The sequence below is a fragment of the Rousettus aegyptiacus genome, unplaced genomic scaffold (assembly GCF_014176215.1).
Source record: "Rousettus aegyptiacus isolate mRouAeg1 unplaced genomic scaffold, mRouAeg1.p scaffold_m13_p_7, whole genome shotgun sequence".
Taxonomy (NCBI): Eukaryota; Metazoa; Chordata; class Mammalia; order Chiroptera; family Pteropodidae; genus Rousettus; species Rousettus aegyptiacus.
The window spans coordinates 96676199-96703697 of NW_023416310.1; the positions used below are offsets into that span (position 1 = coordinate 96676199).

The 27499-nt window shown below is 37.4% G+C and overlaps 2 protein-coding genes across 5 annotated transcripts in view; both read right to left on the reverse strand.

Moving 5' to 3' along the window:
- Positions 1 to 27499, reverse strand: part of LOC107521563 (protocadherin alpha-C2) — a 114900-nt gene that overhangs the window by 64521 nt on the left and 22880 nt on the right. The window contains exon 1 of one of the 4 annotated variants that reach the window (XM_016166365.2): positions 3671 to 8427. The exons of the other annotated variants lie outside the window; for them this stretch is intronic. Within the exon in view, the coding sequence (XP_016021851.2) occupies positions 3671 to 6118 (2448 nt within the window). The 5' untranslated portion in view covers positions 6119 to 8427. Of the gene's footprint in view, positions 1 to 3670; positions 8428 to 27499 lie in introns of those variants that run through there. 4 annotated transcript variants of the gene reach the window in all.
- Positions 20876 to 27456, reverse strand: LOC118605247 (protocadherin alpha-13-like). Its single transcript, XM_036224564.1, is given in 2 exon segments — positions 20876 to 21348; positions 21528 to 27456. Coding segments are annotated over 2 exon segments (2184 nt in total). The 5' UTR covers positions 23239 to 27456.

Genomic DNA, 27499 nt, shown 5'->3' on the forward strand with positions numbered 1-27499 from the left:
TTAAAATTAGGAACAAAATGAATAACCACCTTTATCATTTGGTTTCAGTTTTTAAGAATAATCCTTACCAACAAGTTCCTTACTTCCCATAACACTTTAGTCAGAATCCTAGACTGTGATCTATATTCATTTGATGTTCTGCCAAATGCTATTTCTGATATTCATATCATATGCATTTGAGCAATGTAAAAACCTTTTAGCAATTTAGTCCACCTTCATCCCAATACAGCTAAGTGTACTTAGTCTCTGGAATATTATTGTTTCCCTCTAACTGCAAACACTGAAGGCTACAAAAATCAATAGGTCATTAACATTATTAGATGTGTTGTCAAAACTTTCCCACTCATACGTTTCCCAGATATTGCTTTTCCCTTCTGTCCATTCAAGTTTTGATGTTCTTTTTCTTCCATTTTAATAGTTTGAGGTTTCTCTATTATAAAACAAATACTACTGTACTTTCTACATTTTTTAAAAGTTGAATATATTTCATACATCGTTCAAAGCTTTCTTAGTTACAACACTAACGTTTTTCCAAGTATGGTTACCAACTTCAAAGTCAAATAGACATAAGAAAACATCTAATTAGTCTATGTAAAAGTCTACTTATGAAATATATGTTAACAAATAAAAACAACTAGAATGCCAAAAAAAATTCTACCACTCTGTTTAATAAATGATACTGCAAAGGGGAAATATCTTATACCTTATATATCCTGGCAAAGAAACTGCTATAATTCCAGAAAAACAACATCAGTATAACATTTGTATGTTCAAATTATAATTTTCATGTGGACTATTTAATAAGTCATTTGTATGCTGTTGTGCATTTTTGCCACATTAATATTCTTTATCTTATCAATAAAATTGGCAGTTTTTAGATAAAGAATATTAATGTGGCAAAAATGTGAAGTAGAAATTTATATCTCAGAGGTACCATCTTAGATACCAATCTAAAAAGAATTCTATTGCCTATCAAGAATCTTAACAGAATAAACTGACATGAGACACATGTTGTCTGTTGCACAGTGGGTCAATTCTGTTTATACCTGTTAAACATTATCAATAGGAGATATATAGATATATAAATGTCTTCTTGAATATCTTAAACCAACAAATTTTAGTACTGTAAACTATGTTAAAATACATTGTAAACTAAGACATAAGAGCTTAGAATTTTAACACAATATAAATACATATATATCAACATGATTCTGTATGATTCAAGTTATAATTAAAATTATTATAGAATTGTACTCTTTTTAAGGGATTTTGTTGTATAAAATTCAAACAATAAATAACTTCTTTCTAGAATCCTATAATTGTTATTAAGGCATTCAATGAAACACTATGATAAGCAATCTTTTCTAAAGAATCAAAATTAGATCAATATGCAATTGGATAGGAAGAAGTAAATTATAAGTACTTCAGCTTTTTAAAAATTATTTTACCATGTTTTTGGACATCACACTTTACATATAAGGAAACATCCAGCCCAGAAAAATCATTAGCGGACAATAGACTACCTTAAAAATGAAATAGCAACAATGATGGAAAAAGATTGCTCAGCTGAGTGAATGGGATGGCACAATATTCCTGCATGTATGAACAGTATACCTCTGTTACTTTGTTTATTCCTCATATAAGTTAAAAAATTTGGCCTGGGGAACATTTTTTTCTGTTATTAGCTATATTTTTCCTTTTAAATAGCTAGTTTTTCTTCTAACTTCCGGATCTATTGGTCTTTTTATCATTTACTTAGATTTCTTTTCTAGTCTAGTCAAAATAATTCTCAAACAATTCCTGATTCCCAAACTTCATAGACACTACTTGTATTTTCATCTCTCCTTGTTACAGAAAGCAATGAAATAAAAAAATAAATGATGAATTTTCTTGATAGGAAGAGAATTTATATATTAACACTTTTGATACCTGAAATTTCAAATAACATATTGTATATCAATTTTCTCTTTTAAAAAAACTACATGTTAATTTGTATTCACTGTAAATTTCACAATGTAATTATGTGCATCCCTACTAATCACTTTGTTATCTACAAGAATTGGACTCATATTTAGCCCCAGAACAGCACTGAGCTTTTCCATGCTTGCTCTAAGACCAGAAAATCCCTCTGTTGTGTTGTTTCATTATTATACATCATGAGGAAGAAAATAACTATTGAAATAATACATTAGAAAGTGACCTTTAAACTGTTAACTATATACACACATGTAAAATAAAAAAGTAAGTTAATGTTTTTCCCTCTATGTTGAACAGTGTTACCATCCAATTCATATATTCAAATTTTTACTTATTCATTCATTCAAAAAGTACTTACTAATTATATCATATATTCTGATTTCTACTATGTCATGAAAATATTAAATGTGTGATATTATAATGAATGTAAATCTATTTTATTTGCAATTAACATTATTATTTGAAGAAAAATAACTTATAACCCATTTTCCCCCTCATTACCTGGGATAGTAAAATAAGGAATCTTCCTTCCCTTCCCTAATTTCTGCATACCTCTTTCCCTTCTATCCATGATCTCTATGAAAAGTCAGAAAGTAATACTGTAAAATTGCTATCCCAACTGCTCCCACTCCATTCAAAAAGTTTTGAAATGCCAAGGGCCACTCTGGATAAATTGAAGTGTTTGAATAATTTAATATTTATTAGCTGCATTACTCTCAAGTATGGTATTTACTTAATTCTAAGTATATTGGCTTCTAAAATAATAAGATTATTAATTCCAAGTTGAAAAGACTTTAAATGAAACACATCCATGTTTCTGATATAACAATTACTCATCTTCTTTGTGAAATATATCAATTCAAAAAACAAAAATTTGTCAAGTCCTATACACAATAGTGTTATTGTCTATCATTACAAATAGGTGTTCTGAGACATGCTTATAATTTCTATGTACTTACAAACACTGAGTGGAGTGTTATGCTCAAAAAGACTTTTTTGACAAATGGTATTCAGGTATAGTATAGCCTAGAGAATATCCTACATTTTATTAAATGGTATATCATTTAAGATTCAATTCAAATGCCATCTCTACCACAAAGGCTTCTCCAATTCTCTCCTCCACATCCACATGTTCTTCCATGTTCTCTCTCTCCCTTCTTTAAATATCCATTATAATTTATTTTTACATTTTTTTATGTTATCATCATTTTAATCATGCATTGTAACGTTTGAATAAATGTCTCATCTTGCATGATATTAAGCTTGTATTCTGTAACGACATATTTTTCATTCCCACTTTAGGTATCAGAATGCTTTACACATATCTGTTGCTCAAAAAATTTTTTTGAATGAAGAGATATTTGCTTTAAGATATCCCTTAAAGAAATTCCTAAAAGGAATTATTTAAAGACATTTCAGGTCATTTATTTTGTGTGCCGGAAATTTTGACACTTTATTATTTTTAATTTTTGACCTTTATGCTATATTACTTTTATTGTTCTTCAATTTGTTTGAATTTCTTATTCTTGTTTTTCAAAAACAAACTATGATCTCTTTGAGGCCAAGAACAATCTTTTAATACTTTTATACTACCAGTAAGGCACAGGGATTACTAAGCATGAGTGTTTAACTCAATGAATTAAATGTTGCCAAAGGCTCATCTAAGAGAATCAATTCCCATAAATTTGCTTACCATGACATTGATATTTGCATGCTCTCCTTTCCTATTCCGAATCTGAATATGGGAGATGGGCAAATTGAGTCCTACACCAGCAGCCAGATTTCTCAGGTCAGCAGCATTGTATTCCCCACGCAGAAGCAAACTGTTATTATCAGAACCAAGTCCCAGAGAGGCCCGATAGAGATAGGTCTGAGAAAGTCTCTCAATCGTAGTGACATCTATTGTGGCTGACGTCATGCAAGGATTCGAAGCCATCTTCCTTCCACACCTCAGCTCCTCTGGAGAGCAACAGCAGCTCTGAGAGCAACAACCTGGGCTCTGGCTCAACTTAATACACACACACAAAAGCAAGCATCCTAGAAATAAAAAGGAAATACAGGCCAGCGCAATTATCAAATACAGGTTCAGGGCAGAAAGGTGCCCACCTGTTTCCCAGGCATCTTCAAAGTCTGGAAGGACCTGAGGGGCAGAGTTGCTCAACAGCACACCCAGTGTGACAGAGGAGGAAAGTGATGGTTCTCCATGGTCCCGAACCACTACCACCACTCTCTGTTTAACTACATCATTGGGAAGAACCAAGCGAGCAGTACGGAGCTCTCCCATATTGGCTGAAATTCTAAAAAGGCTAGAGTCAGAAGCCTGAGAGATGTGGTAGGAAAGCCAGGCATTGGAACCACTGTCTGCATCTTCTGCTACCACTTTTGTGACCAAGTGTCCAGTGCTGGCAGAGCGGGGCACAATTTCCACTGGGACAGAACCATTTCTGGGCAAGGGAAACAAGATTACTGGAGTATTGTCGTTCCTATCTATCACAAACAAGTTCACAGTCACCGCTGCACTTCTGGGAGGAATGCCACCATCTCGGGCTTCCACTTGAAAGCTAAATCCCTTGAGCTGCTCAAAGTCAAAGGAAGTTTTAGCAGTGATAGCCCCACTGGATGACTCTACTGCCACCAAGCTAGATGCTGTCTGCCCTTCAGAGGTAATATCCAACAGTTCATAGAAGACAAGGCCATTCTTCCCCAGGTCTGGGTCCTGGGCAAACACACAGCCTAAAGAGGCTCCAGGGCCATTATTTTCAGCCACAAAAAGTTCCTGTTGCTGTTGAGAAAAGCTTGGAGTATTGTCATTCACATCAGCAACTGACACAATCAGTGTCCTGCGGATGGTAAGTGGGGGTGAGCCACCATCTGAGGCGGTGATCAGGACCTGGTATTCGCTGACCTGTTCCCTGTCCAGTGGCCCATCAATCAGCAAACTGTAGTAATTGTCAAAGGAAGCTTTCATTTTAAAAGGGCCTCCACTGGACATGCTACAAGTGACCTTCCCATTGGGACCGAGGTCCTCATCCCTTACACTAAGGAGAGCAATCACTGTGCCAGGGGCGACATCCTCGGAAACTGGACTGGAGAGAGTTAGGAGGTTCACTTCAGGGGCATGATCATTCACGTCAGTCACTTCTACCAGCAGTTTGGCAGTGCTAGCTAGACCGAAGGCGCCTTCATCCCTTGCCTCGATGTATGCCTCCAACAGCGTTTCAGGCAGACCTAGTGAAGCAGCTACCCTCACCTCCCCACTTCTAGGGTGCACATGAAAGAGGTGTCGCAGCTTTGCGTGCGTGCTATTGCTTAAGAAATACCGGATTTCCCCATTAGTGCCTTCATCCGGGTCTGAGGCCTGCACTCGGAATAACACAGTCCCGTTGGGCGCAGTCTCTGGCACCTTGGTGTGGTATACTGTGCGTTCAAATACAGGCGCATTGTCATTTGTATCCACCACTACGATGGTGACTTGGGCGTCTCCGGAGCGTGCGGGCTGCCCGCCGTCCAGCGCTGTGAGCACTAGCCTGTGCGTGGCGCGCTCCTCGCGATCCAGCGCTTTCTCCAATACCAACTCTGGGTATTCGCTGCCGTCGACCCGCGACCCCATGTCCAGGCGAAAGTGCTGGCTGGGGCTCAGCCTGTAGCTTAACACCCCGTTACTTCCCTCGTCGGCATCTTGGGCATTAGGGAGAGTAAAGCGGGACCCGGGCATTAGGAACTCGGGGATGTGCAACTGCACGTCTCCGGCAGGGAAGAGAGGCGAGTTGTCGTTGGTATCCAGGACGTGAACGCGCATCTCGTGCAGCTCCAAAGGGTCCTCGAGCACCAGTTCATAGGTCAGGACGCAGGCAACTTTGGCCTCACACAGCTGTTCGCGGTCCGCTGGCTCTCGGACCACCAAGCTACCGCTGGCTAGATCCACCCCGAAGTAAGGCTCGTGGTGGCTGGAAAGGAAGCGAAAGTTCCTCAAGGAAAGAGCTGCTGCTGACAGCCCCAAGTCCGTGGTAACATTGCCTACGGCTACGCCCCGCTGGGTCTCTTCCAACACTGAGTATTCTAGCTGTCCAGCGGCAGAGCCACAGGAGACCCACAAACATAGAACCGCCACCTTCCAGCCAACCATCGTCCCTACTGGCATCCTCGGTCCGCCAGCGGTGACCCGGGACCATGCTCTGGACCCCTGGAGAGCACGAGCCGTGGTAAGAGCAAGGGCCTGCGGGCCGCTGCTGCCGGCTAGAGGTGCAGAGACCACCAAAGTTCCTCCTCCTGAATACCGAGGTTGCCCAGGGCCGGCCGGCGGGGAGCTAGACTTGCTTGACTGGAGGCTTGGCAGCCGTCTGGGGAAGCGGAGCCGGCCGCGTGCGGAGGAGCGCAGCGCCGCCTAGGGGTGCAGAGACGAGGTAAACGGCCGGGTTGGAGAAGCGCGGTCTCCACCCGCAGCTGGCTGGGATCTCGCCCCGAGTCCTGGCAACGCGAGCAGGGCGGGGCAAGGAGGGGGCTCCGAGAACCTAACGCACCTTCCTAGGACAAAGCCCCGAGGCCGCCTCGGTCTTAACCTGCACCACCTCTGCCTTAAGACTTGTAACCGGGGCTGAGCTTAGCCAGGCTTCTCTCGTCAACTGTTGCGGAACGGAGCGTCTAGCTCCTGCGTTGGGACCCGCTGAACCCCTACAGTGCCCGCGAAAGTGGGCGGAACTCCGAGAGGAACCGCGGGGCGGAGGCGGTAGAGGCGGAACTGTGACCGTGAACAACCACGCCTTCGAGACTTAAGGAGACAGCAGCCCCCAAACCTAGTGCTATGGTGCATTCCGTGCTGGATTCCCAGCCTCTCCGCTGCGGGTTAAAGTCTCTCTTGCACCTTCTTATATCCCAGGAGCCTCTAAGATTTCAACAGAGGCGACCAGCGAGGGGCAACTTGGGAAACAGTATCCCCCTCAAGTTTCTCCCGGACTCCCGCTTTGCGAGGCACCAAAGTGGGCGAGAGCAAGGATTATGGTCCCTACGTTCCGCTTTCCCCAGGAGGCCCTACTAGGAGTACTTGCAAGCGGCCCTTAAGGATAAGACTAGAGGTCAGGAACCAATAAATATCAAGCATCAGAAACTCAGAAAGATTGACAACTCATTCCCAAACAGGACGTGCGAAGTGGAGGGGAGAGAAAGTACCGAGATACTCTCCAGAGTGTGACCAGAAAACTACTCTGTAAATTTACTTTCTGTAAATATTTGGAAAACAGTAATGAGCGTAGGAACAGGCTATATGCCCATACTTTATCCAACTTTGTTTTTTAAGCCAGTCTTAAGCACTGAAATCGGGATTGTGATCGGTTACATGAAAAACATCTCTGAGCTACAAGAAATACCTTCAAATTCAGCCTAACACCCTACAACCAGTCGCTTTCCCTGAGAGAGAGGCGAGCTGAAAAAAGAGATTGACTTAAATGATGGTTAAATACTAAATTCCTCATACTCAAACCCTTCTTTTAATACAATTGCAGTATTCAGAGCCCCTAGAACCAAAATTTGAAAGATAAAAGCTGGCTACAGATTAAAAACTGAAGCCTTCAGGACATTCTATTTTCCGATCAGAAAACCACCTAAAAGTATTGATAATTATTGAAGCTGAGTGCAAGATACATGGGGCTTACATACTACTTTCAACTTCAGTATATGTTTGAATATTTCAATACAACTTTTTATAAATTGCTGACTAAACTGGAGTGGGGAGCAGGCAGCTCCAGCATTCTGGTTTTAAGACTAAAAGTGGAATTGCTAACTTTCGTGTACCACTAAGAACCAGTCACCTCCCTGGAACATCACAAACCCATCTCTTATCTCTTCCAGAAAGGTAGGGCAGGCTGCAACATAAGGCAATGTAAGTAGTAAAAGCCCTTGACTAATTTTTTCTTTCTGAATTAAGAAACCAAAAAATCATTGACCCCATATCTTGGATAAAGCAGGAAACATGTCAATCAGCCCACTGAAGTGTTAGGTAGAGTCACAAGTATAGCCATCATTGGAGAATGTGAAATAACCCATAAAGATTAAATTTATTCTTCACTAAATTTCAAAATCAAAACTAACTATCTACTTCAGTGCCAGAGATTAGGATTTGCATTACATTTTAATTTCATGCTGCTAACCAAGCTAACTGCTTGGAGGTGAAAGGTTATACTTTTCACTTTTCCATTAGCAGCAGATGAAATACACCTGGAGAGATGTACTCAGCTTTTGAAAGGCCCTGACTTTTAGCCCACCATCTGCCTCCATATGTTTAGGCATAACTGGGGTTTGTGGAAAAGCAATATTTAGGGGCTATTTGGATATTCCAAAGATGAGGAAGTCTCAAGAATTTTTTCTTTTCTATAAGATGACTAGGTAAACATTAAAATCATGAATTAACAAAATGTTTCTTTATCAGAACCATTCTTTTCTACTATTTCATCTTGCCGTTTTCCTTATTCAGGCATTTTCAAGCTTTTAATTAGGTACAAATACAACTTTAATAAGTGGACTCCATGCAAAAGCATAGTCGTGATTTCTGCTTAGACTCCATTGCCAAGACTATCGTTGTAAAGCTCTTCCACCAAACTTGGCCTTAAGCTGTAATTCAAAAGATTTCTAGCCATAATGCATAAGCTGCTATTAGAGATCGTGAAGTCAAACAAAAAAATAGTAAATCTGATACCCACCAAAGAGTTTGCCAGCAAAATAATATTGTTCTTTGAATAGGATTTTCTTAGTATTTAAGCTTTTTTCCTGGGAATATACTGTGTATTTGTGGAAACTAAATTCAAAGACAAGACACCGCAATCACATTAAGCAAATCTGCATCCTATAAAATAGTTTAATAAAGAATCCAAATCAAGTCTAACAGAGCGGGAGTTCTTTGAGGGTAGAAATCTATATCACTATGTCATTCTTTTTTTTTTTACTTGAATCCTTTACCAATAACACATTACTACAGAATTTCTTTATCAAATTTCTAGTATCAAGGAACTAATTTTCCCCCTTCATATGATATCATATAAAGTTTTTGGACCTTTCTTTATGAATCTTTGCTCTAATTAACTCTATGCTGTGTTTACTTACTACTTTTTATAATTATGTGCCAATTTTTCAAAAATTACCTTTCGATAAAAATATTTTCGATTTCGTCTTCAAAGTGTAGCCCTCAGAACTTAAAGTCATACTCCAGGTTGGTCAAATCAAAACCAAGAAGAGGAGATCTGGTCTTCTGATTCTAAATACGACATGTCAAATAACAGAGTCTAAAATTGCATCTGATTCTTTAACAGCTACACCACATACTTTATTATGATAAATAGAAAACTAAAATTCACACCCATTTTTTCTTAGATGCTATTAAGCCACAGATCAAAAAGTCCTAGACTTTTATACTTACTTTTTTACTTAAATTTGCTGAATGTCACTGTATTAAGAGCATCAGTTTATTAGATAGTATCTAACCTGAAATAAAAATCTGAGAAAGATACTATCAACAGTCTCTAAAAAGGACTCTACACAAATCTCACATTATATTATAGTTTCCAGAAATGCTAAACAAAATATTACCAGATTATTATTATGATAGATGGTTAAAAGAAATTTGATAAAAATTTGGCAGCTATCACAAAACAGCGGTCATCTTCATTTTAAAGAGTAAAACACCAGAATTATTCCCAGGAAAAATCATGAGCATAACAAGACACTTTATGTCATAGTTATTATTCAACACTGACTCAGATATTCTAGACAAGATAAGGAAATGTGTGTGAGAGGGGTGTTAGATAAAAGGATAAAATATATTATTAAATGATAAATTTGTAGATAATATCATTTTCCGTCCATTACATCCTAGAGAATTCAAGAAAAAATAATTGGAACTAAAGAGTTCAATGAGATGATTAGCTTAAAAATAAGAATAAAAAACAGCTTTTCTATATACCTGCAATAACTAGACAAAAAGTGAGATTTCTACCAATTACGGATAAGTGAAAATGGACATTTTAATGTCCCTTCTCCTCCACAAAACCTACCTAAAACAACACAAAGTACAGCTAACAAAAAAATAAAATTACTAAAAATAAATTTTAAAAAATAAAATAAAACAAAATTACATCTTCAATGAAACTTTATAAAACATCTGAACTTCAACCATGATATGTATGAAGAAAAGTTCCCAAGTGCCATGAAAATTGGATCAAGATGCACAAGAGAGGATTCCTGACACTGGAGACCTTGGGAGGAGCTGGTAGATTGGAGTTTTCCGCGGTAATGGTTCACACTGAGATGCAAAACCAATGACTCCTTGCTTAGAACAAAAAGATCTAGGTACATAGGCTGAATCAGATATAACTTGCTCATAATTCTATTTCAAGCACAAAATTAGAGAAAAAGTAGGACTGAATGTGATAGTGAGCAGATGTGCTATTATTTCAAGAGTGAACCCAAGGATGTACTAAGATAAAGAGAAAACTTTGAATGATGAATTGCTCTGTAGCTGCTGGTTTTCATCAGTTGGACATATTTAAAAGCTAAAGTACACATTAAATAAGGAAAATAAGGAAATGAGGACACGTCTGCATTAGTCCAGGGTACTACTGGCCCACCCATTTACATTCTCCACCTGCAGATAGCTGGTCCTGAAGGACTCTGCTCAAAGATAAGTAGTAATCAAAAAGGAGCCAATGTAAGATCTACATAAATATTGCAAGAAAGAATAAAAAATATGAAAAATTACAGATAGAATTACACATTTGAAAATTTTTACTACAAAGCGGATAAAATTTTTGACTAGAGGTCTCTAGTCAAGAGATCCACAATTTTAAAGGTTCTCAGAGAATTAAGAACTAAAATGGAGTAACAGAATTTCAAGGAGAAAATGTAAAGGCCACAGAAAACCATGAAAGCTGAGCTGGCAAAATTCATAAAATAAATGGAAGAGAAACATAAATTCATCACAGAAAATAAACCCACATTAGCAACAGTAAAAAGGTGAACAGGCTCTGCTTGGTACATTCAAGAACAAAAAGAAACATTTGAGAAGGCTGAGAAAAATAAATGGAAAGAACAAAGAATTTAAAAGAATTAAAGAGGAAAATATAGCTTTCAAACACAGAAGAAGGAGGTCTAGCATATTCTGAATAGATGTCCTTAAAGAAACCAAATATATAGAAAAGAAAAAAAATCCAAAGACATCAAGAAAAAGTTTTGAGATATAAATAAACTTCATATTTCAACTTTCAGCAATGTAAGTCTAGTTTGTATTCAGCCAGCAGAATACCAAGGGTAGCAGGTAGGCAGTGGGAGTGGTCTTTTCTCACTGTCAGAAATAAGGGGATGCATTATCTATCAGGATTTTTTTAATTGATAGGGTATCTACTCAGACTTCTAGTTTCAGCTCTGACATGTAAAAGGCTTAGAATTTGACACTCTGGTCCTTACAAAAATAACAACAAAAAGCTGAATAAATGACTATCCTCAAACCCATCAAAGAACTGAGTTTTCAGGGAAAACCTCCATCCTGAGATATGGAAAGAAAAGTAAATCCAGAGAGTCATAGCCAAGATCTGCATCTATGGAGCAGAAACCACTAGAGCCACAGACTGGTTGGGAACACTTAAATGAAAATTTTGACAAATTGCTGGAGGCTTAGTTGTGGACTGCCTTGAGAGTGAGAAACCCAGAAGCTATAATCTTGGGGTAGGACACACTTTTACGGGATTTACCTGTAGGAATCCCACCAGGTTCTCACAGTGAACAGTCAAGAAAGATCTCCTTGTGGCTCTGGCAGGGCGAAATATTCCCAGAGCCTTCTCCTTTCTTCTCTTTAAAAAGCAACTGTATGAAACAATACATATAAATGTACCATTGGGCTTATAACCTATAGAAATGTAGCAGCTTTGCCAATTACTGTATATATGAGGTGATGGGAGAACAGCTGTACTGGATAAAAAATTGACACTAGAAAGCAATTGGAATCCACAGGAACAAATGAACAGAACCAGTAATGGTAAAGAGGAGACTAAATATATACTTGCTTTCTTTTTTTTCTCAGCATCCTTAAGGCATATAAAATTCTATAAAGCAATAATTATAAAAATTTATTATTGAGTTTGTAATAGGGAGAGATATTTATTGGTTTCCTGCATCTGCTGTAAAATATTACCACAAATTGGGTGGCTTTAGACAGTTTTTCTCACAGTTCTGGAGGGGAGAAGTCCAAATTTAAGGTGTTGGCAAGGCTGCACTCCAGTAGGAGGCTCTAGTGGGGATTCCATTCCTTGCCTCATCCAGCATTTGATGGCTATTTGTATTATTCCAATCTCTGCCTCTATCTTCATATGGCCTTCCCCTCTGTGTCTTTCTTCTGTCTCTGATAAAAACATTTGTCATTGGAATTAATGCCCACCTGGAAAATACAGAATTAACTCATCTCAAGATCCTTAACTTAATTACATCATTAAAAACCCTTTTTCCAAATAGGTCACATTCACAAGTTCCAGGGGTTAGGATGCAAACATAGCTTTTTGGATGCCACAGTTCAACCCACTACGAGATGTAATATGTATAATAATGATAGAACGAAAAGAGGAAATAAACAGAGCTATAAAGGAGTGATATTTTTATATCTCAACAGAATTGTTAGTATAAATCTAATGGAGATACTGATAAGTTAAAACGTATACAGTAAAATCTAGAGAAACCACTGAGAAAATAACTCAAATATACAGTTTAAAACTCATTGAAGGAATTTAAAGGTTACATTTGAAAATATTTACTTAATAAAAAGAAATTAGTATAAGAGGAATACAAAAACAGGAGAATCAGACATAAAGAAAACAAAAAGTAAAAGGGCAAACATGAATTTGACTATGTCAATAGAAACATTAAATGTGAATGGATTAAACGATCTAATTAAAAGGCAGAATTATCATACTAGATTTAAAAAACCAAGATCCAACTATGTGTTGTCTGCAGGAGACACTTTTAGATTCAAAGATACAAATAGATTGAAACTAAGAGGATGGAAAACCATATAATGTAAAAATAGCAACCACAATAGCTGAAGTAGCTATGCTAATATCAGACAAAAATATTACTAGAAATAAAGAGGGACATTTTATAATGACAAAAGAATCAATTTGAAAAGTATAATAGTTATAAGCATATAGATAGCTAACAACAGAGCCCCAAAATACATGAAGTAAAAACTGACAGAAATGGAGAAATAGACAATTCAACACTGGTAGTTGTAGACTTTAATAGCCTACTTCCAGTAACAGATAACAACAAGGCAGAAGATCAATAGGAAAAAAGAAGATTTTAAAAATACTATAAACCAAACAGCATGGTACTAGAATAAAAACAGATACATTGATCAATGGAACAGAATAGAGAGCCCAGAAATAAATCCATGCCTATACACTTACTTAATATATGACAAAGCAGGTAAGACTATACAATGGGGTAAAGACAGTCTCTTCAATAAATGGTGTTGGGAAAATTGGACAGATACATGCAAAAAAAGGAAAAAAGAAACTGGACCACCTTCTTACACTGTTTTCAATAACAGACACAAAATGGATTAAAGACTTAAATGTAAAACACGAAACTATAAAAATTCTAGAAGAAAACGAAGGTAGTAAACTTTCCGATATTGCTAACAGTATTTTCTTTTTGGATATATCTCCTTGGGCAAGGGAAACAAAAGAAAAAATAAACAAATGGGACTACATTAAACTAAAAAGGTTTTGTACAGCAAAGGAAACCATCAACAAAACAGAAAGACAACCGACTGATTAGGAGAAGATATTCACTTATAATATTTCTGACAAGAGGTTAATATTCAAAATATATAAAGAACTCGTACAAGTCAACAACAATGAAAAAACAAACAATCCAATTAAAAAATGCGCAGAAGACCTGAACAGATAACTTCTCTAAAGAGGAAATACAGATGACCAATAGACATATGAAAAGATGCTCAAGGTCACTAATCATCAGAAAAATACAAATTAAAACCACAACAAGATATCACCTCAAACCTGTCAAAATGGCTATCATCAATAAATCAAAGAATAAGTATTGGCGAGGATGTAGAGAAAAGAGAACTCTCATACACTGTTGGTGGGATTGCAAATTGGTACAGCCACTATGGAAAACAGTCTGGAGGTTTCCCAAAAAATTAAAAAATAGATATATTTTTTGACCTAGCAATTGCACTTCTGGGTATTTATGCAATGAAAACCAAAACAATAATTTGTAAAGTTCTATGCGCCCCTATATTCATGGTGGCACAATTAATAATAGCCAAGATATGGAAGCAACCTAAAGGCCCATTGACAAATGATTGCATAAAGAAGTTATTGTTCATATATACTATACATATATACTCAGACATTAAAAAAGTGAAATCCTGATATTCGACATGAATGGACCTAGAGGTTATTATGCTGAGTGAAATAAGTCAGACAGAGAAAGATAAATATCATATGATTTCATTTATATGTAGAATCTAAGGAACAAAAAGAACAAACTAATCAAAGAGAGACTAACAGATATAGAGGACAATCTGAAAAGGTGATTTGGGGGGCTGGGAGAATGGGGTGAAGGGTTAAAGAATTACAAATTAGAAATTGATTGATGGTCACAGGGATGGGGAGCACAGCATAGGGAATGCAGTTAGCATTAATGTAAAGGCTAGGCGGAGAGCCAGAGAAGAGAAGGAGCTATTAGGGGGATTGTTTTATAAACTATATAAATGTCTAACCAATGTATTGTATGCTTGAAACAAATAAAGTAAAAATTTTAACAAATACTATAAACCATTTAGATCTTAAAGACATCTATAGAATACCACACAATAGTAGAATACATTCTTCTCAACTGCACATGAAATATTCTTCATGATAGATCTAAGTGTTAAGTAGATTAGTGTTATCAATAATGAAGGAGAACTCTAAACACTTCTACCCATATGCATCTTGGCACTGATGTTGCCAAGAGGAACACAACACAATCGCTCAAGCACTGGATGGAACAACACTTTACTTACTACATAAAGAGACAGAGTAAGATCAGCTTCAATAGTAGGCATTGGTCCCTCGTGGCCAGCAGATCTCTCCTAGCAGCCATTACAGGGCAATTTGCCTACTTGCTCTCCTCTTGTGCTACAAAAGGACCTTCTTCCCTCCCCACAGAGGAAAGATAGAACAGTGAGATTGGCCAGGCGCCCATGATGCATGTGCTCCAAACAGAAACAAAAGAATATTCATTGAGGTTGAAACAGGAAAGATATTCCCACTCAAGGTGATAAGACCAGCACAGGCTGTGCGGACTCTTTATCTCTTTGTAAGGGTTTCAAGCCCAACACCAATTCTTATGTGGCTGAGTGAGGGTTGAAAGACTGTGCACATGAGAATGTCCTTCCCAACATCAAGCCCAAAAATAAGCTTCAATAAATTTAAAAGAGTCGATACTATACAAAGTATGTTCTCCGACCCCCCAAAAATTAAATAAACTAGAAATCAATAACATAAATAAACTTGGAGGATTCACAAATATGTAGAACTTAAATAACATATGCTAAAATAAACAATGGATCAAAGAAAAAAGAACAATAGAAATTAGAAAATATTCTGAGATGAAAGAAAGTGAAGACACAACATATGAAAACTTGAGGAATGCAACTAAAGTAGTGCTTAGAGGAAAATGTATAGCAATAAATGTTGATATTAAAAAAGAAAAAATATCTCAAATAAATAATAACTTCCCACTTTAAGACACCGGGAAAATAAAAGCAAACCAAACCTAAAGCAAGCAGAAGGAAAGAAATAATTAGGATTATAGCAGAAATAAACAAAATAAAGAATGGAAAAACAATAAAGAAAGACAATGAAGCCAAAAATTGGTTCTTTGAAAAAGAGAAACAAAACTGACAAATCTTTAGCTAGACTGACCCCGAGAAAAATCCAGACGAAAATTACTAAAGTCAGAAGTAAAAGAGGAAACATCGCTATTGACCTTACAGAGACAAAAAGGATTATAAGAGCCTACTATGAACAATTGTACGCCAATGTAGCCTAGAAAACAAACAAATTTCTAGAATACACAAATACCAAAACTGATTTAAAAAAGAAATAGAAAATCTATATGGACCTATAAAAAGTGAAGAGATTGAATTAGCAATAATACAACTACATACCAAAAAAATGCAGGACCAAAATTATCATGAATGAATTCTACCAAACACTTAAATAAATATTAATTGCAGTTCTTTACAAACTCTTCCAAAAAATAGAAGAGGTGTGAACACTTCCTAGCTCATTCTGAGGGCAGTATTATCTTGATACCAAAGTCAAAGACACCACAAGAAAACTACAGACCAATATCTCTTATGAATATAAACACAGAAATAAATCAACAAAATACTAGAAAACCAAATTCAGCAATATCTAAAAGGGGTTATATACCATGACCAAGTGGGAATTACCCGTGGAATGCAAGGTTGGTTTAACATCTGAAAAATCAATCAATGTAATCATCATATGTGTGAGTTTGCTAGGACTGCCATAACAAATTATCGCAAACTGGGTGACTTGAACAAAAGAATTTATTTTCTCGTAATTCTGAAGGCTCAAATTCTAAGATCATTGTGTCAGAAAGGTTAGTTTCTTCTGAGGCTTCTCTCTTTGGGTTGTAAATGGCCATCTTCTTCCTGTGTCTTCACATGGTCATCTCTCTGTGTATGTGCATCCAGCCTTCAGGGTTTTGAAGGGCTGTTCAAGGACAGGTATTTGTCTCACCTGACTTAGTATACTGACAGGGAACCAACATTCTTTGGACACCTTTGTGGCCACTGAGAACAAGAAAGAGCAGCTTGCTGCTATAGAACCAGAAAATTAAAATGCTGCCGACAGATGCCAGAAGGAGCAAGACAGATTATTTAAAATTATCCAGTTAAGAGGAGCAAAAAGGAAAAACAGTGAAAAGTAATGAAGAAGGCCTATGGGATTTATGGAACACCATTAAAAGAAACAATCATTGGAGTCTCAACAAGAGAAAAGAGCAAGAAATGGGTAGAAAAATTATTTAAAGAAATAATGACAGAGGAGCTCCAGTGGCACAACTGTTTAGTGCGTGGTATTTATACAGAAATAAGGAATGAGAACTTCCCAAACCTGGTAAGAGATTTGGACAACCAGATTTATGAAGCTAATAGGTCATCCCAAAATTTCAATGCTAAACAATTTTGTCTAAGACAAATTACCATAAAATGGTAAAAAATTAAAGACAAAGAGAATTTTTAAAGTAATGAGAGAAAAAAAATGATCTCATACAAGAGCATACTATAAGGCTAATAGTAGATTTCTCAGTAGAAACGTTGTAGGCCAGAAGAGAGTGGGATATGTTCAAAAACCTGAAAGAAAACAACTGTCAACCAAAAATACTTTACCCTGTAAAGTTGTCCTTCAGAAATGAAGGTGAGATAAAGACCTCACCAAATAAACAAAAGCTGAGGGAATTCATCACTGTTACATCTGCCTTACAAAAAGTGATAAATGACTTCTTAGAGTTGAAATGAAAGGATGCTAACTAGTAATATGAAAACATATGAAAATATGCAATACACTTGTAAGTACACAGTCAGATTCAGAATACTCTGATAATGCAATATGGTGGTTTGATAACCATTTAACTCTAGCATAGAGTTATAGGACAAAAGTATTAAAGAGATCTATAGCTACAATAATTTGTTAATAAATATATAATATTAAAAGATGTAAATTGTGACAAAAAAAGTATAAAATAGGTGGGAGAATAAAAGAGTAGAGTTATTGTATATGATCAAAGTTGAGCTGTTATCAGCTTAAAATAAACTGTTATATCTATAACATATTTTAAGTAAGCCACAGGGTAACTACAACACACGCGCGTGCACACACGCGCGCGCGCGCACACACACACACACACACAACTATAGTAGAGAAACACAAGACAAAGAAAAGAGAATCAAAGTACATCACTATGAAAAATCATCAATTCACAAAGGAAGATAACAAGAGAGGAGGAAAAGAACAAAAGATCTATAAAACAGCCAGAAAATAATTAACAAGATGGCAATAGTAAGTCCTCATCTATCAATAATTACTTTAAATGTAAATGGACTAAGTTCTCCATTAAAAAGGCATAGATTGACTGAATGGATAAAAAATAAAAATAAAAAAATAAAAAAGACCTGACTACATGCTGCCTTTGAGACATTCACATCAGCTTCAAGGACACACATAAGCTCAAAGTGAAAAGATGAAAATAAATATTCTATGCAAGTGGAAACCAAAAGAGAGAGCAGGGGTAGCTATACTTATATCATTCAAAACATACTTTAAGTAAAAATCCTTAATAAAGAGAAAAAAGAATGTCATATAACAATAAATGTGTCAATTCGTCAAGAGGTTATAATGGTTATAAATATATATGGTCCAAAAATCAGAGCACCTAAATATATAAAGCAAATACTAACAGATATGAAGGAAGTAATAACAACACTAAAATAATAGTATGGGACTTCAATACCCCTCTTTTATCTATGGATAGATCACCCAGGCAGAAAATCAATAAGGAAATATTGAACTTAAACTATACATTAGACCAAATGGACCTAACATACATATACAGAATATTCTATCTGATGGAAACAGAATACACATTCTCTGAGATAAATCATATTTTGGGTTACAAAACAAGTTTAAGAAATTTTAAGACTGAAATCATATGAACTATCTTTTCCGACAACAATGGTACAAAACTAGAAATCAATAAAGAGGAAAACTGGAAATTTTACAAATATGTGTAAATTAAACAACATACTCCTGAAAACCAATGGGTCAAAGATAAAATCAAAGAGTAATTTTCTAAAAACCTTGAAACAAGTGAAAAGGGAAACAAAACATACCAAAATATGGGATTCAGCAAAAGCAGTTCTGAGAAGGAAGCTTATGGTGATAAATGCCTACATTAAGACAAATGGTCTCCCTTACATGGAATCTTAAAACAAAAACAGAAAAACAAACTTATAGATACAGAGAACAGATTGGTGGTTGCCAGATGCAAGGGGTGAGGGATTGGAGAAATGCGTGAAGACAGTGTAAAGAGAAAAACTTCCACTTACAAAATAAGTAAGCCATGGGGATGTAATGTACAGCATGGCTACTATAACTAACAAAGTTATATTGTATGTTTGAAAGTTGCTGAAAGAGTAGACTTTAAAAGTTCTCATGATAAGAAAAATATTTTTGTAACTATATATGGTGATAGATGTTAACTAGGCTAATATGGAAATCATTTCACAATATATACAAATATCAAATCATTACATTGTACACCTGAAACTAATATAATATCATATGTCAATTATACCTTAATTTAAATAATAAATTAAATTTTAAAGATAAATGTTTATTAAATGAATTTAATTAATGAATGCTTAATATAAAAGTTGAGAAGATCTTCCTAACTAAACCCAGAGATATGAAAATCCATAAGAGAATAATAGACATGTCTTAATATAGAAACCTAAATACATTTTTATATGGCAAAATATACTATAAACAAATCAATACAGATTATATAGGTGAAAAAGACTTTTGTGATATAAGAGGAGATGCATGTTAATACCTACATTTTACACAGAACTTTCCCAAATTAAAAAACAACAAAATTTTAAAAATAGGCAAAGAATTAAATTAAGAAATCAAAGAAAACCAAATACAAATGACAATAGATGCAAATTCATAGTAGTATATAGAAATGAAAATTAAAGTAACAATGTGATTTTATAGAGATCACATTTGCAGAATGTAAGACCCCTGTTTTTTTTGGGGGGGGGAGATAAAAGAAAGAGTGCTCAAAACTGGTTGATGGAAATTAAAAGTACTACAAAATATTTAGAAAGCACTCAGGCAAACATATTTTTAAATTAAATTATTAATACTATGATGCATCAATTCCACATATTAAAAAAATTTTGTAGAAATAACAGCACCAATATTTAGGAATATGTAAAATGATAGTACAGTATGGTTTGTGAGGGCAAAAGAACTTGAAATAAATGCTCACCAACAAGTGAATAAATGAATATATAAATGATACAGCCACACTATGGAGTATAACACAGCTATTAAAAGTATCAGATTTGTAAGAATTTCCACAAGGTATTGGTGATTGAGAAAAGTAAAATGCATTGTCAATGTTAATAAATTTTTAAAAAGAAAGAATAACAAAAACCCACTAGGTGTATACACATATATGTGACTGCAAATGAAAATGGGAAAGGAAAATCACAAGGGTTTTTCTATCAGATACCTGACGGGAATGCTGGTGTGCCTAGAGGAAAAGGAGGACAGATCAAGTCAAAGTGTTTTTTTAGACAGGAAGGAAAGTGCTACCTTTAAAAAAGACATTTATATTAACAGTTTGATGCTCTAAAATAAAACATATGTATGGGTATTCTATAAATTTTTTAAATAGATATTTAAAGTTTTTAAATTATGGTTAGCTTCATCGAAACAAAGTTTTCCAAATGCTTAATTACTCAAATGTGTAGTTTCTTTTAAATGCTCACATACACAATAAATTTTTCTTTAAAGAAGTACAACAAAAGCAAAGAATTCGAGTTATTGAAATTTTATACTACTTTTTGGCTTAAAGTTTCAATATAAAGAATGATTAAACATATCGACATTTATTAAATATCATAACGACAAGTAAAATTTAAAATAATCTTAAAATTAAGATTGAATAATCTTAAACGGAAATTGTGAGGAAGGCTAAAATACACAGACTACTTTAAATACGTCTCACCTCTTTCAAATGTTCTGTTTCTGATTCTCTTTCACCTGTTTCCTCTGCAGAACTCAGACAAGGAGGAAGGCTGGGACTGAATGCCATGAGGTCAGTCTTGGGCGGGACCTCCCCAGAGCACACCCTCTGCCGCCTCTGCTGAGAGCACGACCAGCTCCCCACCGCGCTGGAGCACACCAGAGTGGGCTTCCCCGGCCCGCACGCGCCCTCAGTGGGCGGCGCCGAGCACCGCAGCGCCGTGTACAGCAGTAGCGTGAGCACCAACAGGCTGGACACCGCGCAGATAGCGATGATCAGGTACACGTTCACATCCACCAGCGCCAACTCTGGGCCCGTGGCTCCGATCGACATCCGCGACGGAGTCTTTGGCGCCGAGCCGCTGTCCACCAGCGACAGCAGCACGGTGGCCGTGGACGCCAGCGCCGGCTCGCCGTGGTCCTTCACCAGCACCAGCAGGCGTTGGCGCGGCGCGTCCGCCTCGTCCAGGGCGCGCGTTGTGCTGATCTCGCCCGTGTACAGCCCCACGCGGAACGGGCTGCGCGCGCCCCCCGCCTCCGGACGCAGCTCGTAAGACAGCCACGCGTTGTAGCCCGAGTCCGCGTCCACCGCGCGCACCTTCGCCACCACGTGGCCCGCACCCACCGAACGCGCCACCGGCTGGCTCACCGCGCCGCCCCCGCCGCCAGCCCCAGGCGGCAGCAGCATGGGCGCGTTGTCGTTCTCGTCCAGCACGAACACCTGCAGCGTCACGTTGCTGTCCAAAGGTGGCACGCCTGCGTCACGAGCGCTCACCTGGAACTGCAGCAGCTCCAGCTCCTCGTGGTCCAGCGGCTGCAGCGCGTACACCTTGCCGCTCTCCGCGTGCACCGACACGTAGCTCGACAGCGCACGCTCGCCCACGCGCCGCTCCACCAGCGAGTAGGACACCAGCGCGTTCTCCTGCGCGTCCGCGTCCCGCGCAGACACCGTGAAGATGTGGCAGCCGGGCGGGTTGTTCTCCTTCACGAACACCGTGTACTCGGGCTGCGCGAACGCCGGCGCGTTGTCGTTCACGTCGGCCACCTCCACGGACACGCTGGCGGTGGCCGACAGCGAAGGCGAGCCCCCGTCCCGCGCTGTCACCACCAGCTCATAGTTCGCCCTGCTCTCGCGATCCAGAGCGCTGTCCAGCACCAGCGAATAGTAATTCTTGAAGGTGGACACCAGCTTGAAGGGGACATGGGGTGTTAGTGAGCAGGTCACCTGCCCGTTGGCCCCAGAGTCACTGTCAGACACGCTGACCAAGGCGATGACGGTGCCCACTTGAGCATCCTCTCGCACAGGGAGTGACAGAGAAGTGATAATAATCTTAGGAGCATTATCATTTATATCTAGTATTTCCACCAAAATGGTACAGTGACCCGCCATTGGGATATTCCCCTTGTCAGTTGCCTCCACGGATATTTCATACAATTTATTTTCTTCGAAATCCAGTTTACCTATTGTCCTAATTTCTCCACTATTGGGGTTTATGATAAATGCAGTTAAAACCGCAGGCGATACAGGCCTTCTAAATGAGTAGGTTATGTCTCCATTTATACCATCATCAGGATCTGTGGCATTTAGCTTGATCACTAATGTTCCATTAAACGCGTTCTCTAAAACTCTCACCCTGTAAATGGATTGGGCAAATTCTGGGGCGTTATCATTCACATCCAGAATTGTGATGAGCAGCTGAACTGTGCCAGTCAGCTCGGGTTTACCTCCATCAATAGCTGTCAATAATAAACTATGCTCCTGAATTTCCTCTCTGTCCAACGATTTCCTCAGCACAAGTGATAACGAAGACGTTTGTTCACGATTGTTTTGTGTGTCCAAAGCGAAATAATCATTGGGATAAATTCGGTAAGTCAAGGCCGAGTTTACTCCAATATCTGCATCCGATGCGCCATCTAGTGGAAACCGAGTTTCCGGAGGTCTAGATTCTGCAATGATTATTCTTTTCTTACTTTCTGGGAACACAGGCGGGTTGTCGTTGATATCTTTAACCCCCACCTCCACATGGAAAACCTGCAGCGGTCTCTCCACGATCACCTCCAGGAGGATGCTGCACTCCAGGCTCCGCCCGCACAGCTCCTCGCGGTCGATCCGAGAATTCACAAACAAAATGCCATTCTGCAGATTTACCTCCAGAAGGTCCCCACTGCCTTTGGACGCCACCCGGAACAGGCGCGGCACCAGCTCCTCCAGCTCCAGCCCCAGGTCCTGAGCGATGCGGCCCACGAAGGTGCCGTGTTTGGCCTCCTCAGAGACCAAGTAGTGGACCTGTCCACTCTGGGTCTCCCAGGTTGCGAAAAGCAGAAGGGAGAGCAGCAGACTCCGGGCTCCTGGGTTTCCTCGCCATGAAAATGGCATGGTACACTCAAAGGGCTTCAGAGATATCTGAAGTATATAGAATACCTTACCTCAGAGTGACTCCAAAGATCCAATTTTACCGCCTTCTATTGTGGGAGGATTCGCCAGAGGTTTCCCACTATATACCAAATTTTCTGCAGGAAGAGGAGGCGCCTTCTTTGGACAGAGGTTCTCAGTGAAGAGCGACACCGTGCGCATGAATGTGTAAGTGTAAAAATGATTCCATCCATATTTTCTGTTGATGTAGGTTTATTTTCTTGGATTTTGTGACATTTCTCACTGCAAATATGCAATCGAAGACTAAATGTTTTTCTTTTCAGAAATAGTAAATCACTGTATTCTGCTCAGCTTTGGATGAGAGTCGAAAATTGGTTGAGTCCTATTTTTCCACAGATATATTTTTGCCTGTGTAAAACTTACATGCAGAATTTTAAGACGGAGAATACTCTATATTCACTTTTGCAATTCAGCCTATAGTTCTGCAAAGCTTTGTGGGTTTTGGTGGGAATGTCCTTTTCCTACAATATTTTTTGAAACTTGCTCACACAGCAGCCATTGACTCCAAATAAAAACATAACCAATTAAATAAAACAGATGAACATGGAAAATATTAATAGCTTACATACCATATTTAAATAAATGTACCATATTTATAAATTACCCTAAATGTGACTGTGAAATGTGGATAAAATATTTGCATTTGAAGAAAGTGTCCAGTCAATGTATGTATGAGTTTATATGTGAGTGTGTGTGCATAAACACAATTTTTTAAAACAATAATTTTGGCCATTTAGATATAATAATGCTTTAAAGTTCTAGATTCTCTTTGCATAAAACATGCCAAGAACTAGCATCCTGTGTATTTGATAGAATTTAAATTACTACCAGTAGGTTAAATTTCCCTCTTCCCTCCCCCATCTTACATTATCACTAGGAAAAAAACTTTCTATCATTTAAATTGACTGATTTTCTAAGCAACAAGTTGACACAGATGTTAACACATCTTTAGCAAGGATGAGAGGAAGAATCTTACTTTTACCTGTTGCTATAACTATCATGAACAGGCCCCAAAGTTCCAGGCCAAATAGCATTATGAAAGATATAACATAGCTTGAAAAATTCTTTTGCCTGTTCTGTGCACAACTCTGCTAGAAATAATTGTTGGGTTCATTTCTGTATCTTTGCTCCCTTCTGAAAATTTGAGTAGAGTATTTGGTATTCTCTTTTATCTTCTGTTCTGCTCCATTACTTTAATTAACATAATTTTACTCTTATACTGGGAATAATCCCTTAATTTTTTCTAACTGTTCTTGTTTATTAGGCTTTATCTTCTCTCACTTACTTCTCCATCTAACCTATACCACATAGTCAGCCATTTAAAGCATGTCCTTCCTGACACCCCAAAGCACTCACCTACTTATATTACTCCCCAACGTTTTCTTAAATTTACAACACACAGCCTAATATCCATTTTCTCTATTTCTCCTATTGAACTTTCCAGTATAAAATAGTCACTTAATCATGACTATATTCTCTACGGATTTACTCTCAACTTTACCTTGACTGGGCCCTCAGATGAATCTGTAATTCACTCTTACCTCATGTCTACAGAGATTCTTCCATATTCTTTTCCCTCTCTCCTCAAATTCTCAACCTCATTCCAACCACCTGGTTTTCAGATGATTTACCCAGAGAGCCAAATCATCAAAATGAACTCAATGGGGCTCTTCTTATATCAGTATATTTCCTCATAGTCTCTATTTTCATTGCCTGCTAAGAAAAAAAAAATGGTCCCCACATTTAATTCACCTCTATGCTCTTTATAAAAATTATTCTCCATTCTTTCCTCCTTCATCTTTATCCTCATTCTTTCTTTGCCTGTCTTATCTTCAGCATCTCCTTCTTCACTTGCTTCTTTCCCTCACACTACAAAAACACTCAAGCATCTTTATATAAACTTACTACTTCTTTAAAAAGCCTGTTCTTTTATCTTATTCTCTTCAGCACTAACTTCTAACATGTATTTGATATATTGCACTTTGAGTTTTCTTTTAGCAGTGTTATATAACCATTTTATGATTTTAAGCCTACTATCTTAGGTTGAATGGCCCCCCCCCCAAAAAAGATATGCCCACATCTTAATCCTTGGAACCTGTGAATATTTCTTTATGTGACAAAAGATGTGACTGAGTTAAGAATCTTGAGAGGAGGCACTTATCCTGGATTATACAGGTGGGCCCTAAAGTATAATCACATGTATCATTTTAAAACATATGGAGAAGAATAGTAGGGAATGTGACCACGGAGGCAGAAACTGGAGTGGTGTGGCCACAAGCCAAAGAACTCTACAGCCACAAAAAGCTGGACGAGACAACAGGTTCTCCTTGGAGCTCAAGAGCAGGTACAGCTCTGTCAACACTCTGATTTTGAACTTCTGGTATCCAAAACTGTGAGAGAATAAATTTTTATTGTCTTCAGCTACCAGTTTTTGGTAATTTGTCATAGTAGCCCCAGGAACTAACAAATCTATCCACCTAAATTCTTTCTTTGGACACACTGCTTTTAATTTTTTGATCTCTCTTTAGTAATTTTATCCTTTAATGGATTTATTTTTCCCTATGGAAATTACTCACAAATCTACATCTGTAATATTCCCTGAGTTCCAGATCCATATTTCCAATCACAATTATTTTTTTGCAGAACCTCGAGTGTAATATATTTTTTAAAATGTTCCTCTCTATTTCTTAGCAGCATAAATACAAAAAAAAACCTTTCTCCAACTCTCTTCTGCATCTTGGTTAATGGTAATCTCATCCTCCCAGGTGACCAAGCTAAAAAAGTTAATGTTATCTTCTACTTTTGTATTTCTCTTATCATTGTGTTGAGCCCATCATTATCTGGCTGCTTCTACTTTGCCAATGCCACTTACACATGTTTCTCTCAATCTGTTTCCCTTGTCATAATTTAAATCTTCATCACTTGATACCTAAAGTATTATAAAAGATTCTTTACTAGCTTTCCTACATTCAGAATCTCCCCTGCTCCAATCCTGCAAGTACACATTCAATAGAAAAAACCTGTTCATTTATTCATACTTATCTCTCCATCTGTAATACCTTCCTATTGAAATGTCATCTATCCTACAGGTCCTCTTCAATAAAACATTGCCTAATCTCTGGAATCTACCCCAACTTCTACAATGGAGGGAATCACCTAGGCAGTTTATTTCAGTGCCACATATTTATTTAAAAATTGATTAAACATGTTGCTATATTCCATGTCTCCTAAACTAAAAATATGTGAGACAGTACTAGGCAAAAGGCAGGAAAGTTTAATACTATCACTACCAGACTGAGGGATTTAAGGCTTTACTCTCTGATCAAAGAGAAGCCTCTAGATATTTTGGGGTAAGAAAATTACAACATGTAAAAAAATTACAACGTGTAAAATGCACTTTAGAACATTCACAAGATAATAATCACGGAGCAGCAATATGCCATAATGGGTTTGGGATCCTCCAAAACTGGTTTTGAGCCACTTCTCATTATCTGGCTTAAGCTACAGGTTTCTCATAAGTAAAATGACAATAATAAATATTGTACCTGAACCGTAGAACTATTTTGTTAATAAAATGAGATGATGCAATTAAATATCTTAGCACAGTTCCTGAACAATAATAGGGGATCAATAACTATTCATATATTTTATTAAATAAAAGTCATTAAGTGTAAGATGCATCATTACTTATGTGCTACCAAGAAAGAAAAATAGTGATGTGAGTTATTATAAAAAAGCAATCATAAAACGAATCCTAATTTTAAGTATGAAATGGCTTTGTTATATTTTATGTAAGTAAGGGTAATACAGTAGCCAATCCCACTTCAAAGGAAGAAGGAACTCTGTGTGAACAATAACAAAAAAAGTTTCCTTGAGAATTAATAACACAATTATTATAATATCTGGAAGAAGAGTGTACTGAAATTAGAATGGTGATTAAGTAGACTATTTTACTAGCCTATGCACATAAAGAACAGTGAAAGAATCCAGGTAATGGCCTCTGGGGAACTCTTTGTATTATCTCACAAATTTTTATAATCATGGAATTAAGTTTAAATTAAAAATAAATTTAAGTCACCAAATGCTTAGATGGTTTTTACTGTAGTGCACTAATGTTCTTCAAAGCTAATCATAGATAATGGGAAAAATGAGAGAACTAGACTAGAGTCTATGGCCATGCTACCCTGAACAAGCCCTATGCCTT